At 52.6% G+C, this 20872-nt stretch overlaps 2 protein-coding genes across 3 annotated transcripts in view; one reads left to right on the top strand and one right to left on the bottom strand.

Moving 5' to 3' along the window:
* The window catches only part of DDX11 (DEAD/H-box helicase 11), a 37067-nt gene extending 23540 nt beyond the window's left edge, over nt 1-13527 (top strand). The window contains exons 12-25 of the mRNA XM_075276496.1: nt 1337-1404; nt 4609-4647; nt 5400-5523; nt 5764-5898; nt 6540-6652; nt 8018-8090; nt 8237-8340; nt 8570-8719; nt 9700-9768; nt 10039-10139; nt 10533-10617; nt 12044-12119; nt 12196-12350; nt 13425-13527. Coding sequence (XP_075132597.1) covers nt 1337-1404; nt 4609-4647; nt 5400-5523; nt 5764-5898; nt 6540-6652; nt 8018-8090; nt 8237-8340; nt 8570-8719; nt 9700-9768; nt 10039-10139; nt 10533-10617; nt 12044-12119; nt 12196-12350; nt 13425-13463 — 1331 coding nt within the window. The 3' untranslated portion in view covers nt 13464-13527. The remainder of the gene's footprint in view (nt 1-1336; nt 1405-4608; nt 4648-5399; nt 5524-5763; nt 5899-6539; nt 6653-8017; nt 8091-8236; nt 8341-8569; nt 8720-9699; nt 9769-10038; nt 10140-10532; nt 10618-12043; nt 12120-12195; nt 12351-13424) is intronic.
* A 48-nt stretch (nt 13528-13575) lies between these two features.
* Nucleotides 13576-19695, bottom strand: WASHC1 (WASH complex subunit 1). Of its 2 annotated transcripts, none has more exons than XM_075275431.1 (11): nt 19648-19695; nt 19018-19171; nt 18370-18481; nt 17914-18060; nt 17690-17826; nt 17370-17505; nt 15970-16177; nt 15582-15752; nt 15340-15498; nt 14245-14313; nt 13576-13995 (listed from the first exon to the last, which is right to left on the bottom strand). In XM_075275431.1, the coding sequence occupies exons 1-11, from the start codon at nt 19676-19678 to the stop codon at nt 13856-13858; spliced, it is 1464 nt and encodes a 487-aa protein (XP_075131532.1). In that variant the 5' UTR covers nt 19679-19695; the 3' UTR covers nt 13576-13855. The 2 variants fall into 2 exon arrangements, with proteins under 2 accessions (XP_075131532.1, XP_075131531.1); XM_075275430.1 differs by having other exon boundaries at nt 19018-19174; nt 19648-19691.
* Between the last annotated feature and the right edge of the window lie 1177 nt (nt 19696-20872).

The raw sequence follows: 20872 nt of genomic DNA on the forward strand, positions 1-20872 counted from the left end.
TACTGCTCCGACCCCCGACTACTGATCAGACCCCCCGACTACTACTCAGACCCCCCGACTACTGCTCACACCCCCGACTACTGCTCAGACCCCCGACTACTGATCAGACCCCCCGACTACTACTCAGACCCCCCGACTACTGCTCACACCCCCGACTACTGCTCAGACCCCCCGACTACTGCTCAGACCCCCCGACTACTGCTCAGACCCCCCGACTACTGCCCGGACCCCCGACTACTGCTCAGACCCCCGACTACTGCTCAGACCCCCGACTACTGCTCAGACCCCCGACTACTGCTCAGACCCCCCGACTACTGCTCACACCCCCGACTACTGCTCAGACCCCCGACTACTGCTCACACCCCCGACTACTGCTCAGACCCCCCGACTACTGCTCAGACCCCCCGACTACTGCTCAGACCCCCCGACTACTGCTCAGACCCCCCGACTACTGCTCAGACCCCCCGACTACTGCTCAGACCCCCGACTACTGCTCAGACCCCCCGACTACTGCTCAGACCCCCGACTACTGCTCACACCCCCGACTACTGCTCAGACCCCCCGACTACTGCTCAGACCCCCCGACTACTGCTCAGACCCCCCGACTACTGCTCAGACCCCCCGACTACTGCTCAGACCCCCCGACTACTGCTCGGACCCCCGACTACTGCTCGGACCCCCGACTACTGCTCGGACCCCCGACTACTGCTCGGACCCCCGACTACTGATCAGACCCCCCGACTACTGCTCAGACCCCCGACTACTGCTCACACCCCCGACTACTGCTCAGACCCCCCGACTACTGCTCAGACCCCCCGACTACTGCTCAGACCCCCCGACTACTGCTCAGACCCCCCGACTACTGCTCAGACCCCCCGACTACTGCTCAGACCCCCGACTACTGCTCAGACCCCCCGACTACTGCTCAGACCCCCCGACTACTGCTCAGACCCCCCGACTACTGCTCAGACCCCCCGACTACTGCTCAGACCCCCCGACTACTGCTCAGACCCCCCGACTACTGCTCAGACCCCCCGACTACTGCTCAGACCCCCCGACTACTGCTCAGACCCCCCGACTACTGCCCGGACCCCCGACTACTGCTCAGACTTCCATGGCCCTGACTTATTCGCAGGATCTAACACTGCCCCATCTTCACAGGTAACGTTAAGCAGAACCCCAACTTCCAAAAGGTTTCTCAGCCCGGTGAGTATCTGACAACATGGTCAGTGGCTCTCACCTGTCACAAGTGTGAACAGCGCCTGGGATAGTAGTGACGTTTTCCGGAGATATCGCCACCGGGCGCGCAGTGTGAGGGGTTTTGTATTTTTTGCAGGTACAGCCCTGAAATCCATCAATGACTTCCTCTTCTACAGCCAGGTGGACAATATCAATCTGTTCAAGGTACTCGTCTCTCCTCTGTATCCGGACACAGTGACCTCATATACTGTGTGTATATAGATATATAGTATGTGCACGCACTGTATATAGCACCGCCCTGACGTGTCACTATATACAGCTGCTCCTATATCTCTCTGTATAACACACCCTCTCTTCTCTGACTATGTGTATATAGATATATAGTATGTGCACTGTATATAGCACCGCCCTGATGTGTCACTATATACAGCTGCTCCTATATCTCTCTGTATAACACACCCTCTCTTCTCTGACTATGTGTATATAGATATATAGTATGTGTGTGCACTGTATATAGCACCGCCCTGACGTGTCACTATATACAGCTGCTCCTATATCTCTCTCTATAACACACCCTCTCTTCTCTGACTATGTGTATATAGATATATAGTATGTGTACGCACTGTATATAGCGCCGCCCTGATGTGTCACTATATACAGCTGCTCCTATATCTCTCTCTATAACACACCCTCTCTTCTCTGACTATGTGTATATAGATATATAGTATGTGTACGCACTGTATATAGCGCCGCCCTGACGTGTCACTATATACAGCTGCTCCTATATCTCTCTGTATAACACACCCTCTCTTCCCCCACTATGTGTATATAGATATATAGTATGTGTACGCACTGTATATAGCACCGCCCTGATGTGTCACTATATACAGCTGCTCCTATATCTCTATATAACACACCCTCTCTTCCCCCACTATGTGTATATAGATATATAGTATGTGTACGCACTGTATATAGCACCGCCCTGATGTGTCACTATATACAGCTGCTCCTATATCTCTCTGTATAACACACCCTCTCTTCTCTGACTATGTGTATATACACTCATCGGCCACTTTATTAGGTACACCTGTCCAACTGCTCGTTAACACTTAATTTCTAATCAGCCAATCACATGGCGGCAACTCAGTGCATTTCGGCATGTAGACATGGTCAAGACAATCTCCTGCAGTTCAAACCGAGCATCAGTATGGGGGGGAAGAAAGGTGATTTGAGTGCCTTTGAACGTGGCATGGTTGTTGGTGCCAGAAGGGCTGGTCTGAGTATTTCAGAAACCGCTGATCTACTGGGATTTTCACGCACAACCATCTCTAGGGTTTACAGAGAATGGTCCAAAAAAGAAAAAACATCCAGTGAGCGGCAGTTCTGTGGGGGGCGGAAATGCGTTGTTGATGCCAGAGGTCAGAGGAGAATGGCCAGACTGGTTCGAGCTGATAGAAAGGCAACAGTGACTCAAATAGCCACCCGTTACAACCAAGGTAGCCAGAAGAGCATCTCTGAACGCCGCACAGTACGTCCAACTTTGAGGCTACAGATGGGCTACAGCAGCAGAAGACCACACCGGGGGCCACTCCTTTCAGCTAAGAACAGGAAACTGAGGCTACAATTTGCACAAGCTCATCGAAATTGGACAATTGAAGATTGGAAAAACGTTGCCTGGTCTGATGAGTCTCGATTTCTGCTGCGACATTCGGATGGTAGGGTCAGAATTTGGCGTCAACAACATGAAAGCATGGATCCATCCTGCCTTGTATCGGTAACGGTTCAGGCTGCTGGTGGTGGTGTCATGGTGTGGGGAATATTTTTTTGGCACTCTTTGGGCCCCTTGGTACCAATTGAGCATCGTTGCAACGCCAAAGCCTACCTGAGTATTGTTGCTGACCATGTCCATCCCTTTATGACCACAATGTACCCAACATCTGATGGCTACTTTCAGCAGGATAATGCAATGCCATGTCATAAAGCTGGAATCATGTCAGACTGGTTTCTTGAACATGACAATGAGGTCACTGTACTCCAATGGCCTCCACAGTCACCAGATCTCAATCCAATAGAGGAGCATCTTTGGGATGTGGTGGAACGGGAGATTCGCATCATGGATGTGCAGCCGACAAATCTGCGACTGCAACTGTGTGATGCCGCCATCATGTCAATATGGAGCAAAATCTCTGAGGAATGCTTCCAGCACCTTGTTGTATCTATGCCACGAAGAATTGAGGCAGTTCTGGAGGCAAAAGGGGGTCCAACCCGTTACTAGCATGGTGTACCTAATAAAGTGGCCGGTGAGTGTAGATATATAGTATGTGTACGCACTGTATATAGCACCGCCCTGACGTGTCACTATATACAGCTGCTCCTATATCTCTCTGTATAACACACCCTCTCTTCTCTGACTATGTGTATATAGATATATAGTATGTGTGTGCACTGTATATAGCGCCGCCCTGATGTGTCACTATATACAGCTGCTCCTATATCTCTCTGTATAACACACCCTCTCTTCTCTGACTATGTGTATATAGATATATAGTATGTGTGTGCACTGTATATAGCGCCGCCCTGATGTGTCACTATATACAGCTGCTCCTATATCTCTCTGTATAACACACCCTCTCTTCTCTGACTATGTGTATATAGATATATAGTATGTGTGTGCACTGTATATAGCACCGCCCTGATGTGTCACTATATACAGCTGCTCCTATATCTCTCTGTATAACACACCCTCTCTTCTCTGACTATGTGTATATAGATATATAGTATGTGTACGCACTGTATATAGCACCGCCCTGACGTGTCACTATATACAGCTGCTCCTATATCTCTCTCTATAACACACCCTCTCTTCTCAGTATGTATGCCTTGCTATCCCCTATGGATGCTACGAGTGCCGTCTTCCCCTCTCCTTCCTTTCTGAATTTTTCATGGCTTCCGCTCAGTCGGCCGCCTGACACTTTCCATCTCGATCATCTCCCGAGACGCCGCGCGACTAGAGAAGTAGGCAAAAGACTTAAAGGGGTTTTTCAGCCCCAAATCCAATTTTCAGACTTTCCACCTAACCACAGGACAGGTCACCGGAATGTGATCTGTGGGGTCTGACCCTAAGCCCCCGCACAGATCAGCTCTTCTGACAGTCTCCAGATGCCGGGGCATCGCGAGCAGCAGCTCCGTCAGCCACATAGTGGTGGTTCTGGTGAACTGCAACGCCGCTCTTATTACTTGTATACTGCTTTCTACATTTCCGTCCATGAGCTGGAGGCTGCCACAGCTGATCTGTGCGGGGGGCCGGACGTCCTGTGGATGGGTCAGCAGTATGAAAATTCCATTTGGGGCCGGACAACGTAAGGTATGGTAAGCGCGCAGTGATATCACGTCCTCTCTCCCACACAGGTCCAGAAATACTGCATGAAGAGCATGATCAGCCGGAAGGTAAGAAGGGGCGAGACACGAGGCCTGGGGGGTAAGAGAGCGGCATGTCAGATAAGGAGGTGTATGAGAAGGGAGGGCTGATATTCCCTTCCCCCCTCCTATTAAAGACGATATCCCATGTATAAAGTCCTGCAATGCAAAAAACAGGGATCTAAATTGCACTGGTTCCAACTAAACATATACGCGTCCTATTGGCAGTGTCACATGACTTATGTCTCCGGATTTTCCCGATAGTCTTGCATGCACTCCATATGTCTTTCACTCCCTCCTGTTCCACATCCAGTCAGTCTCCAGACTCCTCTGATACCTGTGACGCCTGTATATATAGTCCCCAGAAAGCTCACAGTCAGTCTCCTTCTCCCTCTGACAGCTATATGTGTGTATATATGTATATATAGTCCCCGTTCAGTCTCCTTCCTCCTCTGACTGCTGTAATACATATATATATCTATATGATGTGAATGTGTGATTGTGTATATAGTCTCCTTCCCCCTTTTACTTCTGTATATGGTCCCCCATCAGTCTCCTTCCCCCTCTTGCAGCTATATATAGCCCCTTTATTCACTACCCCAGGAGCGGAAGCCTCTTGGCTGTATGTCGGGCACTGTATTGGGTACTTGATCCCCATATGACTTGGTATGTTATATGGCCATATCTCCCTGGACGGTGGTACCTATAGAATATTGGGGGGGGGGGGGGGGCGGGGCCTTGTCTTTTTTGTATTGTTTATTACCTATTGTTATATTTACCAGTTATTCGGCTTCACTGAGAAGTTCGGAGGATTGGCTGTGATCAACCCAGCGAAAGACGCCCCGAAAACCGGAGGACTGCAACAGTACCTGCAAAACCTTACCCAGAAAACTCAGGGGGGAGAGGGTGAGAGGAGGGCGAGCGGGGCGATACCTAGTAGTGAACCTGCAGCCATAGAGATGTATAGTAAAACTACCTGCAGCCGCCACTAGGGGGAGCACTGGGGACACCTGCTGTACGTACCTGTATGCGGTGAGCTCCCCCTAGTGGAGGCAGAAATACTTGTATTAACCCTTATGGTTGTGTGAAGGATGGCGCTGTGTCCACTGCAGTCCCCAAATTATACTCCATATTCTCGCCCTGCAGGGGTCGCCGATGGCGCACAGGAGGTCAGTGAGAGCGAGCAGGTACGTAGCGCCTCCCCGCTCATGCACATCGAGAGCTTCCTGTTTGCCCTGACCAACGCCAACCAAGACGGACGGGTCCTAGTGCAGCTGCAAGGTACAGGCCGGCGTTCGTGGGGCTCTATGTATAGGGGCCCCATATATATATATATACGCATATATATCAGTAGCTTAACCCCTGTGTGCCTGGAGGCCACGGTGCTGAGATGTAGGAAGCTGTCCCTACATCCTTAGGATGGACACAGAGCCCCCGCCGATCAGCATTGCGTCCGTCAGTCCCATTCAAGTACCGGTAAATGGGGCTGAACTGCAATACCAAGCAGAACCACTATGCAGTTTGCAGCGCTGTGCTTGGCCTGAGGATGCAGGACTCGTGAATGCTGATAGGTGGGGGGGTGTCAGGTGTCGAACCCCCACCAGTCTGATATTGGGGACCCCACCTTGTGCTTGTGCATTACACTATGGATTGCTGCAGGTTTGCTGTATCTAATCACTGCCACAATGTGAAGGTCGACTGCTGTGACCCCTGGGGTCAAGGGGTATTGCAGGATGGATGGGTGGGGTCCCTGCATTCAGTATTGTAGGACCGCCGGGTATTGTACGCCGCTTCTCTTCTGAGATAGTGATGCCTGACATTAATGATGCGGTGAAGTTCTGCAGCAGCTGTCAGTGTCTGATATACCGTATACCCATAGATGTGTACACCGCGGAGGAGATGAGACGTGTTTGTCCCCGCAGGTACCGCCGCGCAGAGCGCTCTGAAGTTTCTCATGCTGAACCCAGCTGTGCATTTTGCTGAAGTCCTGAAGGATTGTCGTTCTGTGATCATCGCTGGAGGGACGATGCAGCCGGTGAGAAAGCAGAAGGGTGACCTAGTTACTTGTCACCGGAGCCTCCCGCGGTCCGTGCCGCTGTATACCAGGCCCAGCGTAGGTGTATCAGATCAGTGTGTGTGGGGGGTGTCTGTCTCTCGGGACCCCCTGCTAATCAGATAATTGACGGGGCCGTGGCTGCGGCTGCTATTGGACTTCATTCAACTGAATGGGACTGAGCTGCAGAAGGGTCATGTGACCAATAAACATGACATCACAGGCTTCAGCATTCGCCCCTTTAATTATCAGACTGGTGGGGGAGGGGTCCTGGGAGTGCAACCCACAATCTGATATTGATAACCTAGGGATAAGGACAGGTCATCAGCATTTAAAGAGGACCGCTCACCACCTCCTGCTCCTCAATAGTCGCTGCCCCACTGATTCTGGCCCAGTTGGGATGTTTTCCGTAGCCCCCGCCGTTCCTGAGCAGTTAGTGCACTTAGTTTTGGTGCCTGATATTCTGTCTAGACTCCCTAATGTCTAGTGGGTGGTGTCAGACAGGAGCAGGAAGGGGCGTGACTCAGAGGGCCAATCAGAGGGGGATAGTGTCAGAACCCCGCCCCTTCCTGCCGCCACCCACTAGACATTAGGGAGTCTAGATAGAATATCAGATTTATTTCTCATTTTCCTTATTTGCTGCTGCCAGTAGGGGGCAGCAGTACAGTGGGGTAGGTGCTCGCTGTCACATCCACATGATGCGGGGGGGCCTGTGGGGTCTTGGATCATTGGCTGCATCCATAACACATAACGTCAGTGCCCCCGAATGTGGCCGAACCGTCGTATCCCCAGATTGTCCTCTGTCCCGTCCAGTCCGCGGCGCCCCCTGTGAGACGGACTGGAAATGCCGCAGTCAAATTATGTAAAATGCCGGGCAGCTTCCAGGGGATTAGTCAGTGACAGGATCAGGAGGAAGTCGCCGTCTCCCGGGAGCCGATGTCGCAGTAATCTCCAAATTATCAGACGTTTCATCGCACTCAATAGGCCAGATAAGAATCCCCGGACAGCTGGAGCGCGGCCGGCGGCGGCAGAGGTTACCGCGCACAAGATGGTGCTAATGTAGAGCGAATCCTAAATGAGATCCCCGTTATGGGCAATAATCAGCCCCAAATTGTCAGCTGTTTAACCCTTCAGATGCCTCAACCATTTGCAACCAGGGGATTTAAAGGGGTTTTCCATGTCTTATGAATAGGCCATTAATATGTCACATGCAGGACCCCTGTCACGGGCATTGGTCACATGGTACAGCAGCGGCTCAGCCCCATCCCTTATCCTAGCCTCCTAGAGACTTAAAGAAGTCCCCAAATCTGCCGCAAGAAAAAAATGTGGTTTTTTTTTTTTTTGCAGGTTTCTGACTTTAAGCAGCAGTTGTTGGTGGCGGCCGGACTCGTCCCGGAGAGGATCGTCGAGTTCTCGTGCGGTGAGTCCGGTCATCTGGTCTGAGGGGGGTGTTCACGCTTGTGCCCCTGTGCGCCCTGTGTCAGTCTGCCGGGTTTTCGTTCTAAGACCTGGGGAAACTGCTTAGAGGACGGCACAGCCTCATGCAAATACGTCTTTCATCTGTAGGTCATGTGATCCCGCCAGAAAACATCCTACCCATAGTGCTCTGTAGCGGGCCGACCAATCAGCAGCTGGAATTCACCTACGACAAGAGGAGTTCCCCTGACATGGTAATCGGCAATCTCTGCTGCAATTGGCAATTCTTAGATTTTTGGTGCAGGTCACCTGCCCCTCCCCCCCCCTATATATTGCTGCTTATAGGGGCAGATGGAACGGAGTACAAGTGTATAACTATGGCCGCTGTGAATAACATGGAAGCAAATGTGTATATACTGGGGGTGACCGTATACAGGGGGCGGAGTCCTGGATATAACCAGAAGGTCTTTGTGTTCACAATAGATGGACGAAACCGGCCGGATTCTTGTAAACTTATGTAACGTGGTCCCCGGGGGTCTCGTCTGCTTCTTCCCTTCCTATGAGTACGAGAAGCTGATCCTGGATCGCTGGGAGAAGAGCGGCCTGCTGAAACGTCTGGAGGGCAAGAAGAAGGTCTGCCAAATGTGCCGCAGTCAGCACCGCTACACTCTTATACCCCGCTACACCCTGCTACACCCCAGTATACCCCGCTATACCGCGTTGTACCCTACTAGACCCTGCAGCACCTTGCTACACCCTGCTATACCACGCTATACCCCACCATACCCCGCTATACCATGCTACTACTTGCTATACCCCACTACTCCCCAGTATACCCCGCTATACCACGTTATACCCTGCAACACCTTGCTATACCACGCTATATCCCACAATACCCTGTTACACCCCAGTATACCCTGCTATACCATGTTATACCCCGCTACACCCTGCAGCACCTCACTACACCCTGCTATACCACACTATACCCCGCTACACCCCGTTATACCATGCTACACCGCGCTACATCCCACCATACCCATCTCCACCCCACTATAATATACCCCGCTACACCCTGCAGCACCCTGCTATACCCCACTACACCCCGCCATACCCATCTCCATCCCGCATAGTCCAGGCTAGTCCACAGTGACAATGTCTCTCTCCTATGTTGGCCCCGGGCCCTACCAGCTGTATAAATGGCTGACTGACGGGGCCTCGAGCAGGATGGGGGTCACAGGTTAACTCTTAAGCCCCTGGAGCACTGCAGACACCTTACAAGTAATCCAGCCCACAAGGGGGTCAGCCAGTGTGAAATCGTCACCAGTGCGGTTTATTTACTGGTCTCACTACTTTTTCGTAAGTGTCAGGATTTCAGGCCGCGCCAAATGCCAAGTACATCGTGGCATAGACAGTGACGGCGACTGTCGAGGGGAAGCCCCAAATTCATGGTGGGGCTGAACTAAGAGCACGGGTGACCCCAAGACTGGTATCAAATACCCTGACACCCCCCCCCCCTCCCCCCCAGTGACCAGCTATTGGGCAGTCACATGACCAGGGCTCTCACATTGGTCACTCAGTCACTTCTATCCCTTTAATTCCGACTTCTTGTTCAGATATTTCAGGAGCCGAAGCGATCGAGCCGAGTGGAGCAGGTCCTGTCCGAGTACTCGCGCTGCATCAGGGTAAGGGTTAACTGCGCTCAGGGCAGAGATGGCGGCTCTCATGACACCTCCTGTCACCTTGTTATTACTCCGCAGTCTCTTCATCTCCTCACATTAATGATGCTACTTAATAACAAGTGAGCGCTAATTACAATTGGTCTCCCCTCCCCCCACCACGGGGCGATCGCCCTCATCAGCGCTAATTGTCACTAATTGCATCTCATTTCTCCGGAAACATCCAGATCTCATGAATTTTGTGTCTTCAGGTATCTCTCGTGTTTGTACCGATAGGTCTCAGGTCAGTCCGCCGGAGCCCTGACGGGGGCGCTGCTGTTTTCTGTGGTCGGAGGGAAGATGAGCGAAGGAATCAACTTTTCCGATGACTTGGGCCGGTACGTACGGCGGCGATTAGTGGTATAATGGGGGGGTGACATGGGGCACGTCACAGTCCTGCTCATTCTTAAAGGGGTTGTCTGGGGTTAAGGTTTTAGGATAGGCCATAAATAATTGATGAGTCGGGGGCTGATACCAGGGCCTTGACCGATCAGCCGTATGGAGCCGCATCCTTCACTGCAGTGACGGCGCCTGGCCAATAACTAGCTGAGAAATACATTCCGATCTTCACTGCAGCCACCACTAGGGGGCGCTCACTGCTGCTTACACAGTATGCAGGACACTCCTGAGCGCCCTCTGGTGGTGGCAGCAGACAGGGCTGTGTCTATGGGCAGCTTAGTACTTAGTAGGTACCTGCTTCTGTTCATTGTGGGTGCACGTGTTGTTTGCAGGTGTGTTGTGATGGTGGGAATGCCGTACCCCAATATCCGATCCCCCGAGCTGCAGGAGAAGATGTCCTATCTGGATCATACCCTGGTAATGAGGGCAGAGCTGGGTGGTATTAAGGAGGGGCTATGGAGTGTACCACGCTAGCGGCATAGAGGAGGGACTACGGAGTGTACCATGCTAGCGGCATAGAGGAGGGGCTACAGAGAGTACCATGCTAGCGGCTTAGAGGAGGGGCTACGGAGTGTACCATGCTAGCGGCATAGAGGAGGGGTTACAGAGTGTACCATGCGAGCGGCATAGAGGAGGGGCTACGGAGTGTACCATGCTAGCGGCATAGAGGAGGGGTTACAGAGTGTACCATGCGAGCGGCATAGAGGAGGGGCTACGGAGTGTACCATGCGAGCGGCATGGAGGAGGGGCTACAGAGTGTACCATGCTAGCGGCATAGAGGAGGGGCTACGGAGTGTACCATGCTAGCGGCATGGAGGAGGGGCTACAGAGTGTACCATGCTAGCGGCATAGAGGAGGGGCTACAGAGTGTACCATGCTAGCGGCATAGAGGAGGGGCTACGGAGTGTACCATGCTAGCGGCATAGAGGAGGGGCTACGGAGTGTACCATGCGAGCGGCATAGAGGAGGGGCTACGGAGTGTACCATGCTAGCGGCATAGAGGAGGGGCTACGGAGTGTACCATGCTAGCGGCATAGAGGAGGGGCTACGGAGTGTACCATGCTAGCGGCATAGAGGAGGGGCTACGGAGTGTACCATGCGAGCGGCATAGAGGAGGGGCTACGGAGTGTACCATGCTAGCGGCATAGAGGAGGGGCTACGGAGTGTACCATGCGAGCGGCATAGAGGAGGGGCTACGGAGTGTACCATGCTAGCGGCATAGAGGAGGGGCTACGGAGTGTACCATGCTAGCGGCATAGAGGAGGGGCTACGGAGTGTACCATGCTAGCGGCATAGAGGAGGGGCTACGGAGTGTACCATGCGAGCGGCATAGAGGAGGGGCTACGGAGTGTACCATGCGAGCGGCATAGAGGAGGGGCTACGGAGTGTACCATGCTAGCGGCATAGAGGAGGGGCTACGGAGTGTACCATGCTAGCGGCATAGAGGAGGGGCTACGGAGTGTACCATGATGGAGATTTAGAGGAGGGGCTACGGAGTGTACCATGATGGAGATTTAGAGGAGGGGCTATGGATTATGCCATGCTTGTAGTATAGAGGATGGGCTACGGAGTATACCATGTTGACAGTGTAGAGGGGGGCTAGGGATTATACCATGTTGACAGTGTAGAGGGGGCTACGGAGTATACCATGTTGACAGTGTAGAGGGGGCTACGGAGTATACCATGTTGACAGTGTAGAGGGGGCTACGGAGTATACCATGTTGACAGTGTAGAGGGGGCTACGGAGTATACCATGTTGACAGTGTAGAGGGGGCTACGGAGTATACCATGTTGACAGTGTAGAGGGGGCACGTTACCACTATAACACATTCTACTTTCCCAGCCCAAGACTAATGGAGTGTCTGCAGGGAAAGTCCTTATAGAGAATCTGTGTATGAAGGCCGTCAATCAGTCTATAGGTGAGTCTATACTGTACTACTGCCCCCTGCTGGCCGGTTACATGAGTGTGATGCTCACAGTGTACATTATCTACAGGACGAGCCATCCGGCACCGCGGCGACTACGCCAGCATCGTCCTCTTAGACCACAGATACGCCAGGCCGACCGTACTCGGGAAGTTACCGCAGTGGATCCGCAGCAGCACGGAAGTCAAACAATCCTTCGGAGCCGCGTTTGCATCAATAAGAAAGGTTTGTCCTGGTAGCCACGTCCCCCGATTCTGTCTGCCCTAGTGGTTGTGAGAGTTATAGGGTTAATCCCATCTTCTATAGTTATCACTGCATGCAGGAGGTCGGGTGCAGCGGTGCGGGGAACTACAGCTCTATTCACACAGCACTGCTAAGGAGGAAAGACCAAGTATCTGACACTCACCAGGCAGGAGGAACCTGCAGAAGGGGAGTCAGATAAATGAAGATGCTGCAGCGTCTAGTGAATGTTGTATCTCACCCCTAGCCTGGAGTCATAGCTCTACTACTCTATAATGTCATCCATGCTGCAGCGTCTAGTGAATGTTGTATCTCACCCCCAGCCTGGAGTCATAGCTCTACTACTCTATAATGTCATCCATGCTGCAGCGTCTAGTGAATGTTGTATCTCACCCCCAGCCTGGAGTCATAGCTCTACTACTCTATAATGTCATCCATGCTGCAGCGTCTAGTGAATGTTGTATCTCACCCCCAGCCTGGAGTCATAGCTCTACTACTCTATAATGTCATCCATGCTGCAGCGTCTAGTGAATGTTGTATCTCACCCCCAGCCTGGAGTCATAGCTCTACTACTCTATAATGTCATCCATGCTGCAGCGTCTAGTGAATGTTGTATCTCACCCCCAGCCTGGAGTCATAGCTCTACTACTCTATAATGTCATCCATGCTGCAGCGTCTAGTGAATGTTGTATCTCACCCCCAGCCTGGAGTCATAGCTCTACTACTCTGTACTACTGTATAATGTCATCCATGCTGCAGCGTCTAGTGAATGTTGTATCTCACCCCCAGCCTGGAGTCATAGCTCTACTACTCTGTACTACTGTATAATGTCATCCATGCTGCAGCGTCTAGTGAATGTTGTATCTCTCCCCCAGCTTGGATTCACAGCTCTACTGCAGGACTTGAGTGGGCGGAGCATGAGAAAGGGCTCTTTTATGCTCCGCCCCCTAAAGCCCTGAACTAGTCCTGTCAGAATACATAGTTGTCACCTGGAGTACTCCTTTAACTCCGCTGTGACGCAGGTGGAGGTGACCTAAGTAACATTCTCTGTTGGTTCAGTTTTTCCAGATGAAGAAGACTTCTGTGCCGCCATCATGAGCCGCCTCGGGATCCCAGATGACTTTCTCCTCCGCTGTTTCCTACGTTATTTATTATTCTGGTGATTTTTACACTTTATACAGAATTAAAGGTGCATTAACTCTTTAGGCGCTGTATAGTTTTATTACATTGCTGCATACAAGGCATCTTAGAATAAATCTGAGACTACAGGACGCGTTGGGCGCCGAAACCGCTGGGGCTTAGAGGCGACGAGTGTGCAAAAACAAATAATAATCGTGGCCACAAAAGCGTCAGGTGAGCGGTGCGGGCGCTCCAGGGGTTACAGTCTCCTGCGTTCCTGACAGGGTCCAGGTGTTAGTTTGGGAGGTGTTGATATCCACAGAGAACCATGTGATGAATGGCCAGAGCCGGAGCTTTATGGGCCACTGGCCTTAGGACTCCCATTCATCCTCATCCGCTTCTCCTGGCGTCACTTGTGGTGGGGGGAGGGGCGGAATAGTGTCCGAAATCCTGGCAAACGCTCCTGCAGGGGAATCTCCAGTTCCAGCGGCCGGACCCTTCCCGGAAATACCTTAGAAGAAGCAGCAGAGTCAATAGTGTGGCCCCTGCGCGTGCGGAGTGAACAGTGTGGCCCCTGCGCGTGCGGAGTGAACAGTGTGGCCCCTGCGCGTGCGGAGTGAACAATGTAACCCTTATCCATACAAATTCCTTCCACCTCTCCAGCCTTCTGGGTAATTGTTTCTAACACTATTAAAGGGGTTTTCCTTAGGGTAGGTCATCCTGACGCCCGTGTAATAACCCCCATCGTCCGCTCGCTTACCTTTGCGTCTCATCGCCAGCTTGTTAAACAGATCAGACATGAGGTCTCCTCCTCCCCCGGTGGCTCTGACTGTAAGACACGACATAGGGGATTAGAATACAGGAATCATCCTAACAAGGCTACACTATAGAGAATACGTTATACCGCTATACACAGGGGGGCAGGGAGGCCTCTACCGCTATACACAGGGGGGCAGGGAGGCCTCTACCGCTATACACAGGGGGGCAGGGAGGCCTCTACCGCTATACACAGGGGGGCAGGGAGGCCTCTACCGCTATACACAGGGGGGCCTCTACACTTCCCATCAGGCACCTGAGCTGATAACAGGGGACAATAGACGTCAGCCAGACCAAGCAACCATCTGCGGTGTATGGGGGTCTCCCAAACTCTTGGCAGTCCGGTAGCCACTTCCTCCCCATCCAGAACACATGCACACTCGGCCAAACTGAGCAAGCATGAACATAGGAGTATCAGCAGGTGTATGGGCGCCTTAAAGGGATTTTCCTACTACTGATATAATGTTTGTTTGGGGGGGCGTCCAATTTCTGGGACCCCCTGATCATGAGGATGGGGGTCCTGTGTGTCTCTCGCTGATTGATGTCTGCTGCGCTCTACAGGATGGATAACATCCCCAAAAGACAATGGGGCCTTGTAGACCCCATTCTGGAGGTTCCAGCAGTCGGACCCCCTATGTATAAAGTGTCAGTATTGGGGATACCCCCGGTGCATTTATTGCAGGCACACATAGCCCTTGTTCACACTGACCTTACTATTGGACAGACTAAGGACAGAAGCCGCTCCCCATCCCCCGCCTGTGCCCGCTCTACCATCACGGAGTCTGCAGAGCCCCCTCTGCTGGCGGCACACGTAATGGCTTCACAGCTGAATGGCGGCCGCCAGCGCCTGCACACGACTCATTATCACTGACTGGCAGCTGTTTCCAGAGCCCCAACAGCTGCCAAGTACCAGCCGCGGCGGATGAGCCCGGCTTCTGCCTGCCAGCGACTTGGCGCCGGCGCCCTCCCTCCAGCTGCTCCGCACCTCTAATCTCCTGGCCTGCGCCCCAAAACCTCTCTGCTAGCCCTGAGGGGTAACCTTGTTCCTGCTCCTTCATCTTCTTCTTCTCCAGCTTCTTCTCCTTCACGCTGCGCAGTTTGGCCTTTCCGATGCCGCCCGCCTGGCGAATGGACTCCAGCAGAGACGCCCGGCCGTCCGACGGCTTCACCACCTCTGTGGGGGCTCCTTGGATGGCGGCTGAGATACAAAGCAGATACGTGCGAGGTCAGGGAGCGAGTCACCGGAGCGGTAAGCGCAGCAATATGGCGGCCATTCCTTACCAGCGTCCCCTGTCTGATCTGCTCCACTGGGTATAGGTGGGGTGGAGTGCGGAGGAGGCAGCTGCGGAGGGGCAGGCGGAGATATAGGCGGCAGTTCAGGAGGTGGGGGTGGAGGCGGCGGGGGAGGAGGAGGAGGCGGCGGTGGCGGCAGCAGTCGGCCATCTTGTGAATCTGAAATATTAAATAAAGTTAATGAGTATTTGTAGCCAACATAGGACTAAAACTTACGCACAGATTAAACACACCATAGGGGGAGATCACAGAGATTCCCAGCTTTTACATCCCCTACTACTGTGTGTCAGTCTTCACTACACTTCTGAGATTTTATTCATAATTTATAACATGTCACACAGCTAGGAAGGTCCGCACAGAAAGCCACGATAAGTACCTGCCCTGGAGGGCTCAGCGACCTCCTCGGTGCTGAAGGTGGGCAGTTCTGGAATAGGACCCCCTGGAGCAGACGGGGCAATGCCCGGGCCCAGGTCAGCGTTGTACATGAGGTCATCCGCCACTCCGGGCAAGTCCGGCAGGTAATACGGCACATCAATCTCCGGGACCTCACCCAGGTCTGGAACGTAGAAGTAATTCTCTGCCGTCTGCAAAGGAACAAGATGGTGGTCAGAGGTCACTTGTCATGGGGTCACCAGGGGAGGGGGGAGCAAGGGCCAAACCCAGACGGGAACATCAGCTGTCCGGAGGAAGGAATGCTCTCCCCTAAAGAGTTAATAATAGCAGGTCCGTCATCAGGAGTGGGGTCTGTATTAGTTTAGGGGTCCGGTCTGGGGTCTGTATTAGTTTAGGGGTCCGGTCTGGTCTGGGGTCTGTATTAGTTTAGGGGTCCGGTCTGGGGTCTGTATTAGTTTAGGGGTCCGGTCTGGGGTCTGTATTAGTTTCGGGGTCCGGTCTGGGGTCTGTATTAGTTTCGGGGTCCGGTCTGGGGTCTGTATTAGTTTCGGGGTCCGGTCTGGGGTCTGTATTAGTTTAGGGGTCCGGTCTGGGGTCTGTATTAGTTTAGGGGTCCGGTCTGGGGTCTGTATTAGTTTAGGGGTCCGGTCTGGGGTCTGTATTAGTTTAGGGGTCCGGTCTGGGGTCTGTATTAGTTTAGGGGTCCGGTCTGGGGTCTGAATTAGTTTAGGGGTCCGGTCTGGGGTCTGTATTAGTTTAGGGCTCCGGTCTGGGGTCTGAATTAGTTTAGGGGTCCGGTCTGGGGTCTGTATTAGTTTAGGGGTCCGGTCTGGGGTCTGTATTAGTTTAGGGCTCTGGTCTGGGGTCTGTATTAGTTTAGGGGTTTGGTCTGGGGTCTGTATTAGTTTAGGGGTCCGGTCTGGGGTCTGTATTAGTTTAGGGCTCTGGTCTGGGGTCTGTATTAGTTTAGGGCTCCGGTCTGGGGTCTGTATTAGTTTAGGGGTCCGGTCTGGGGTCTGTATTAGTTTAGGGCTCTGGTCTGGGGTCTGTATTAGTTTAGGGGTTTGGTCTGGGGTCTGTATTAGTTTAGGGGTCCGGTCTGGGGTCCGTATTAGTTTAGGGGTCCGGTCTGGGGTCTGTATTAGTTTAGGGGTCTGGTCTGGGGTCTGTATTAGTTTAGGGGTCCGGTCTGGGGTCCGTATTAGTTTAGGGGTCCGGTCTGGGGTCTGTATTAGTTTAGGGGTCCGGTCTGGGGTCTGTATTAGTTTAGGGGTCTGGTCTGGGGTCTGTATTAGTTTAGGGGTCCGGCCTCAGACCTCTGCTAATACCAGTAGAGCCTGCAGCCCCCCCACAATAGCCTCTCGGGGTCCGGTCTCTGCTCACCTGTCTCTCAAGCTGCTCCCTCTTGGAGATAGACAGAGGGGCATCAAACAGCCGGTCCTCATCGTCGCCCTCTAGGGGCTGGTTAGTTCGGGTCACCACACCGGCCAGAGGATCCAAGAACACATACTTCTTATATCTGCAAGGACGACACAATGATGTGAAGGAGCAGCTCGTCCCAATCCGCCCTCCGATTCCCCGCGCACCCCTCAATGTTCAAACCTTTATAGAATTGTTATACTCCAATCACTCCTAAAGCAGCATTCAAGATGAGGGTCTAGTCTCCCACTATGTCTATCCCACCCCCGGGGTCGCTCACTCACAGGTTCTCGGTGGTGTTGAAGAGTAGCAGAGAGCTGATGGAGTTGATGTTTCGGGGTAGACTGCCCAGCCCCTCCTCCGCCGCCTCCTCTTCTTGCCCCTTTGGGCCCACGTACACGGGGTAATACTTGAGTTTCTCCTGTAAAGAGCAGACAGATGAGGCTGACCATGGCGTACACAGGTGTAGCTGCCCTGAGTGTGCCATAGCGCCCCCTGTGGGTTGTACCTGCAGCGCCTGTTCGTCCAGTGCGCGGTGTTTGCTCTGGATCTTGTGTTTTGCTCGTTTCTCAGACCACGAATCGTTGGCTCCAGAGAAGATGGAGGAGTATTCCTGCAGGCGCTCCGGAGCCGGGTACTTGGCGCTAGAGAACACCTGCGGAGATCAAGAGTTAATGGATGGAGGAGCAAGTCAGGGGAGGGCGGGGTCACCTGCAGGGGCCAGGTCAGGGGTGGGCAGGGTCACCTGCAGGGGCCAGGTCAGGGGTGGGCAGGGTCACCTGCAGGGGCCAGATCAGGGGTGGGCGGAGTCACCTGCAGGGGCCAGGTCAGGGGTGGGCGGAGTCACCTGCAGGGCCAGGTCAGGGGTGGGCGGAGTCACCTGCAGGGGTCAGGTCAAGGAGGGCGGGGTCACCTGCAAGGGGTCAGGTCAGGGCTGGGCGGGGTCACCTGCAGGGGGCGTCACCTTTATGGCCTTCTTGCTGCCTTTGACTTTCTCTATCTTGGCTTGCGCCAGGCTGACCCGATCGTTGATGTTCTTCAGCTGCGACCTATTGGTCTCCACCCGCTGCAGGATCCTGACCACAAGGGGGGGACAGAGAGTCAACCTGTTATCATAGTGGGCTCCATGTATTCTACTCTAGTTGCAGCTAAATCTGCATTTCCAATGTTCGCTGATGAGCTCAGGTCTTTGTTCCCAGCTGATGCTCCAGCGTCACTTATGTTACTGGACATGAAGCGGCAGAGACTGCAGCTCTGGATGTGACTGGAGAACAGGACGTGATGTTTGCAGTGTGAGCGGACACGTCCTGTATATTCGCACAATGCATCGCCCTCGCCCCGATTACACCTCCTTGTCGCAGGACGCTGCCAGGAACGCTCATGTAAATGCGATTTGACCATGGCCCAGCCCCCGCCCCCATAATGACACCCCGCTGCCCCAGCTCCGCACATTAAGGATAATTACAATACAGGAAACGCCAAGTACACCAGCGACCGCGCCTGGACTACAACCCCTCTCATCTAATAGGGTAAGGGGGCGCCCAGGCTCCAGGTGATGTCACATGACGGTTACGTGCTCGCTCCCCGTACGCAGCACCGCTGCAGCCCTTACCTGTTGAACACGTCGTTGGACACGCACTGCAGCTGCTGTAGGGTGACGGTGATCTGCTGGATGGTTTCTTCCCTGCGGAGATCCGGCTGGATGAGCGGCACCGAGTACGCCTGGCGCTCCATGGACATCCTCTGAGGCATCGTGACGGCGCCCCCTGCTGACAAATCAGACAACCTGTATAGAGAGTAGGCGAGCCCCCCCATATAGAGCCGCAATCACCGGAGACATTATCTGTCATTAGAAGTAATCAGCCAGAAACTGAGGGGGAGGGGAAAATACAGGAGAAGGGATCACCCCAATAATGGCGGCTGCACCCACAGAGGAGAGGGCGATGTGATAGGGACTGGGGACACCACTACTCCCAGCATGCCCACCAGTGCTGCACACCGGGATCTGCTCAGGGGATCTACAGACCAATCAGCTTTGGTTTCGGCTCACTTTCACCTCCTGTTGGAGGTCACATGACAGGGCTTAGAGGCCCCCCATATGTCCTGGAGATAGTGAGCCCGTCAGTGGGCGGAGTCTCAGATATCGGCTCTATAGGAAACCACTGCAGGGAGACAGAACCTCCAGCACTACAAGTCCCAGCAAGTCCCGGCCCTCAGTACAGGAGACACAGACAGCGCTCACCTCCTCCGGCCGCTGCCTGCCCGACTGTCATGTGACAGATCACGTGGTTCTCCTCCCCGCCCTGCTGCAGCCTGAAGTCATGTGACACTGATCACGTGCTTGACTTCTCTATTTGGCTGCTTGTGGAGAAGGAACCGGGAATTAAAGGGTGTATAATGTATCCACAGACTGTGAGCTGCTGTATCTAATCCTATCCTGTGTGATACTGTATACTGAGCTGTGTATCTAATCCTATCCCGTGTGATACTGTATACTGAGCCGTGTATCTAATCCTATCCTGTGTGATACTGTATACTGAGCGGTGTATCTAATCCTATCCTGTGTGATACTGTATACTGAGCTGTGTATCTAATCCTATCCTGTGTGATACTGTATACTGAGCTGTGTATCTAATCCTATCCTGTGTGATACTGTATACTGAGCTGTGTATCTAATCCTATCCTGTGTGATACTGTATACTGAGCTGTATCTAATCCTATCCCGTGTGATACTGTATACTGAGCTGTGTATCTAATCCTATCCTGTGTGATACTGTATACTGAGCTGTATCTAATCCTATCCTGTCTGATACTGTATACTGAGCTGTGTATCTAATCCTACCCTGTGTGATACAGTATACTGAGCTGTGTATCTAATCCTATCCTGTGTGATACAGTATACTGAGCTGTGTATCTAATCCTATCCTGTGTGATACTGTATACTGAGCTGTGTATCTAATCCTACCCTGTGTGATACTGTATACTGAGCTGTATCTAATCCTATCCTGTGTGATACAGTATACTGAGCTGTGTATCTAATCCTATCCTGTGTGATACTGTATACTGAGCTGTGTATCTAATCCTACCCTGTGTGATACTGTATACTGAGCTGTATCTAATCCTATCCCGTGTGATACTGTATACTGAGCTGTGTATCTAATCCTACCCTGTGTGATACTGTATACTGAGCTGTGTATCTAATCCTATCCTGTGTGATACTGTATACTGAGCTGTGTATCTAATCCTATCCTGTGTGATACTGTATACTGAGCTGTGTATCTAATCCTATACTGTGTGATACTGTATACTGAGCTGTATCTAATCCTACCCTGTGTGATACTGTATACTGAGCTGTATCTAATCCTATCCTGTGTGATACTGTATACTGAGCCGTGTATCTAATCCTATCCTGTGTGATACTGTATACTGAGCTGTATCTAATCCTATCCCGTGTGATACTGTATACT

The sequence above is a fragment of the Leptodactylus fuscus genome, chromosome 5 (genome assembly GCF_031893055.1).
Source record: "Leptodactylus fuscus isolate aLepFus1 chromosome 5, aLepFus1.hap2, whole genome shotgun sequence".
NCBI lineage: Eukaryota > Metazoa > Chordata > Amphibia > Anura > Leptodactylidae > Leptodactylus > Leptodactylus fuscus.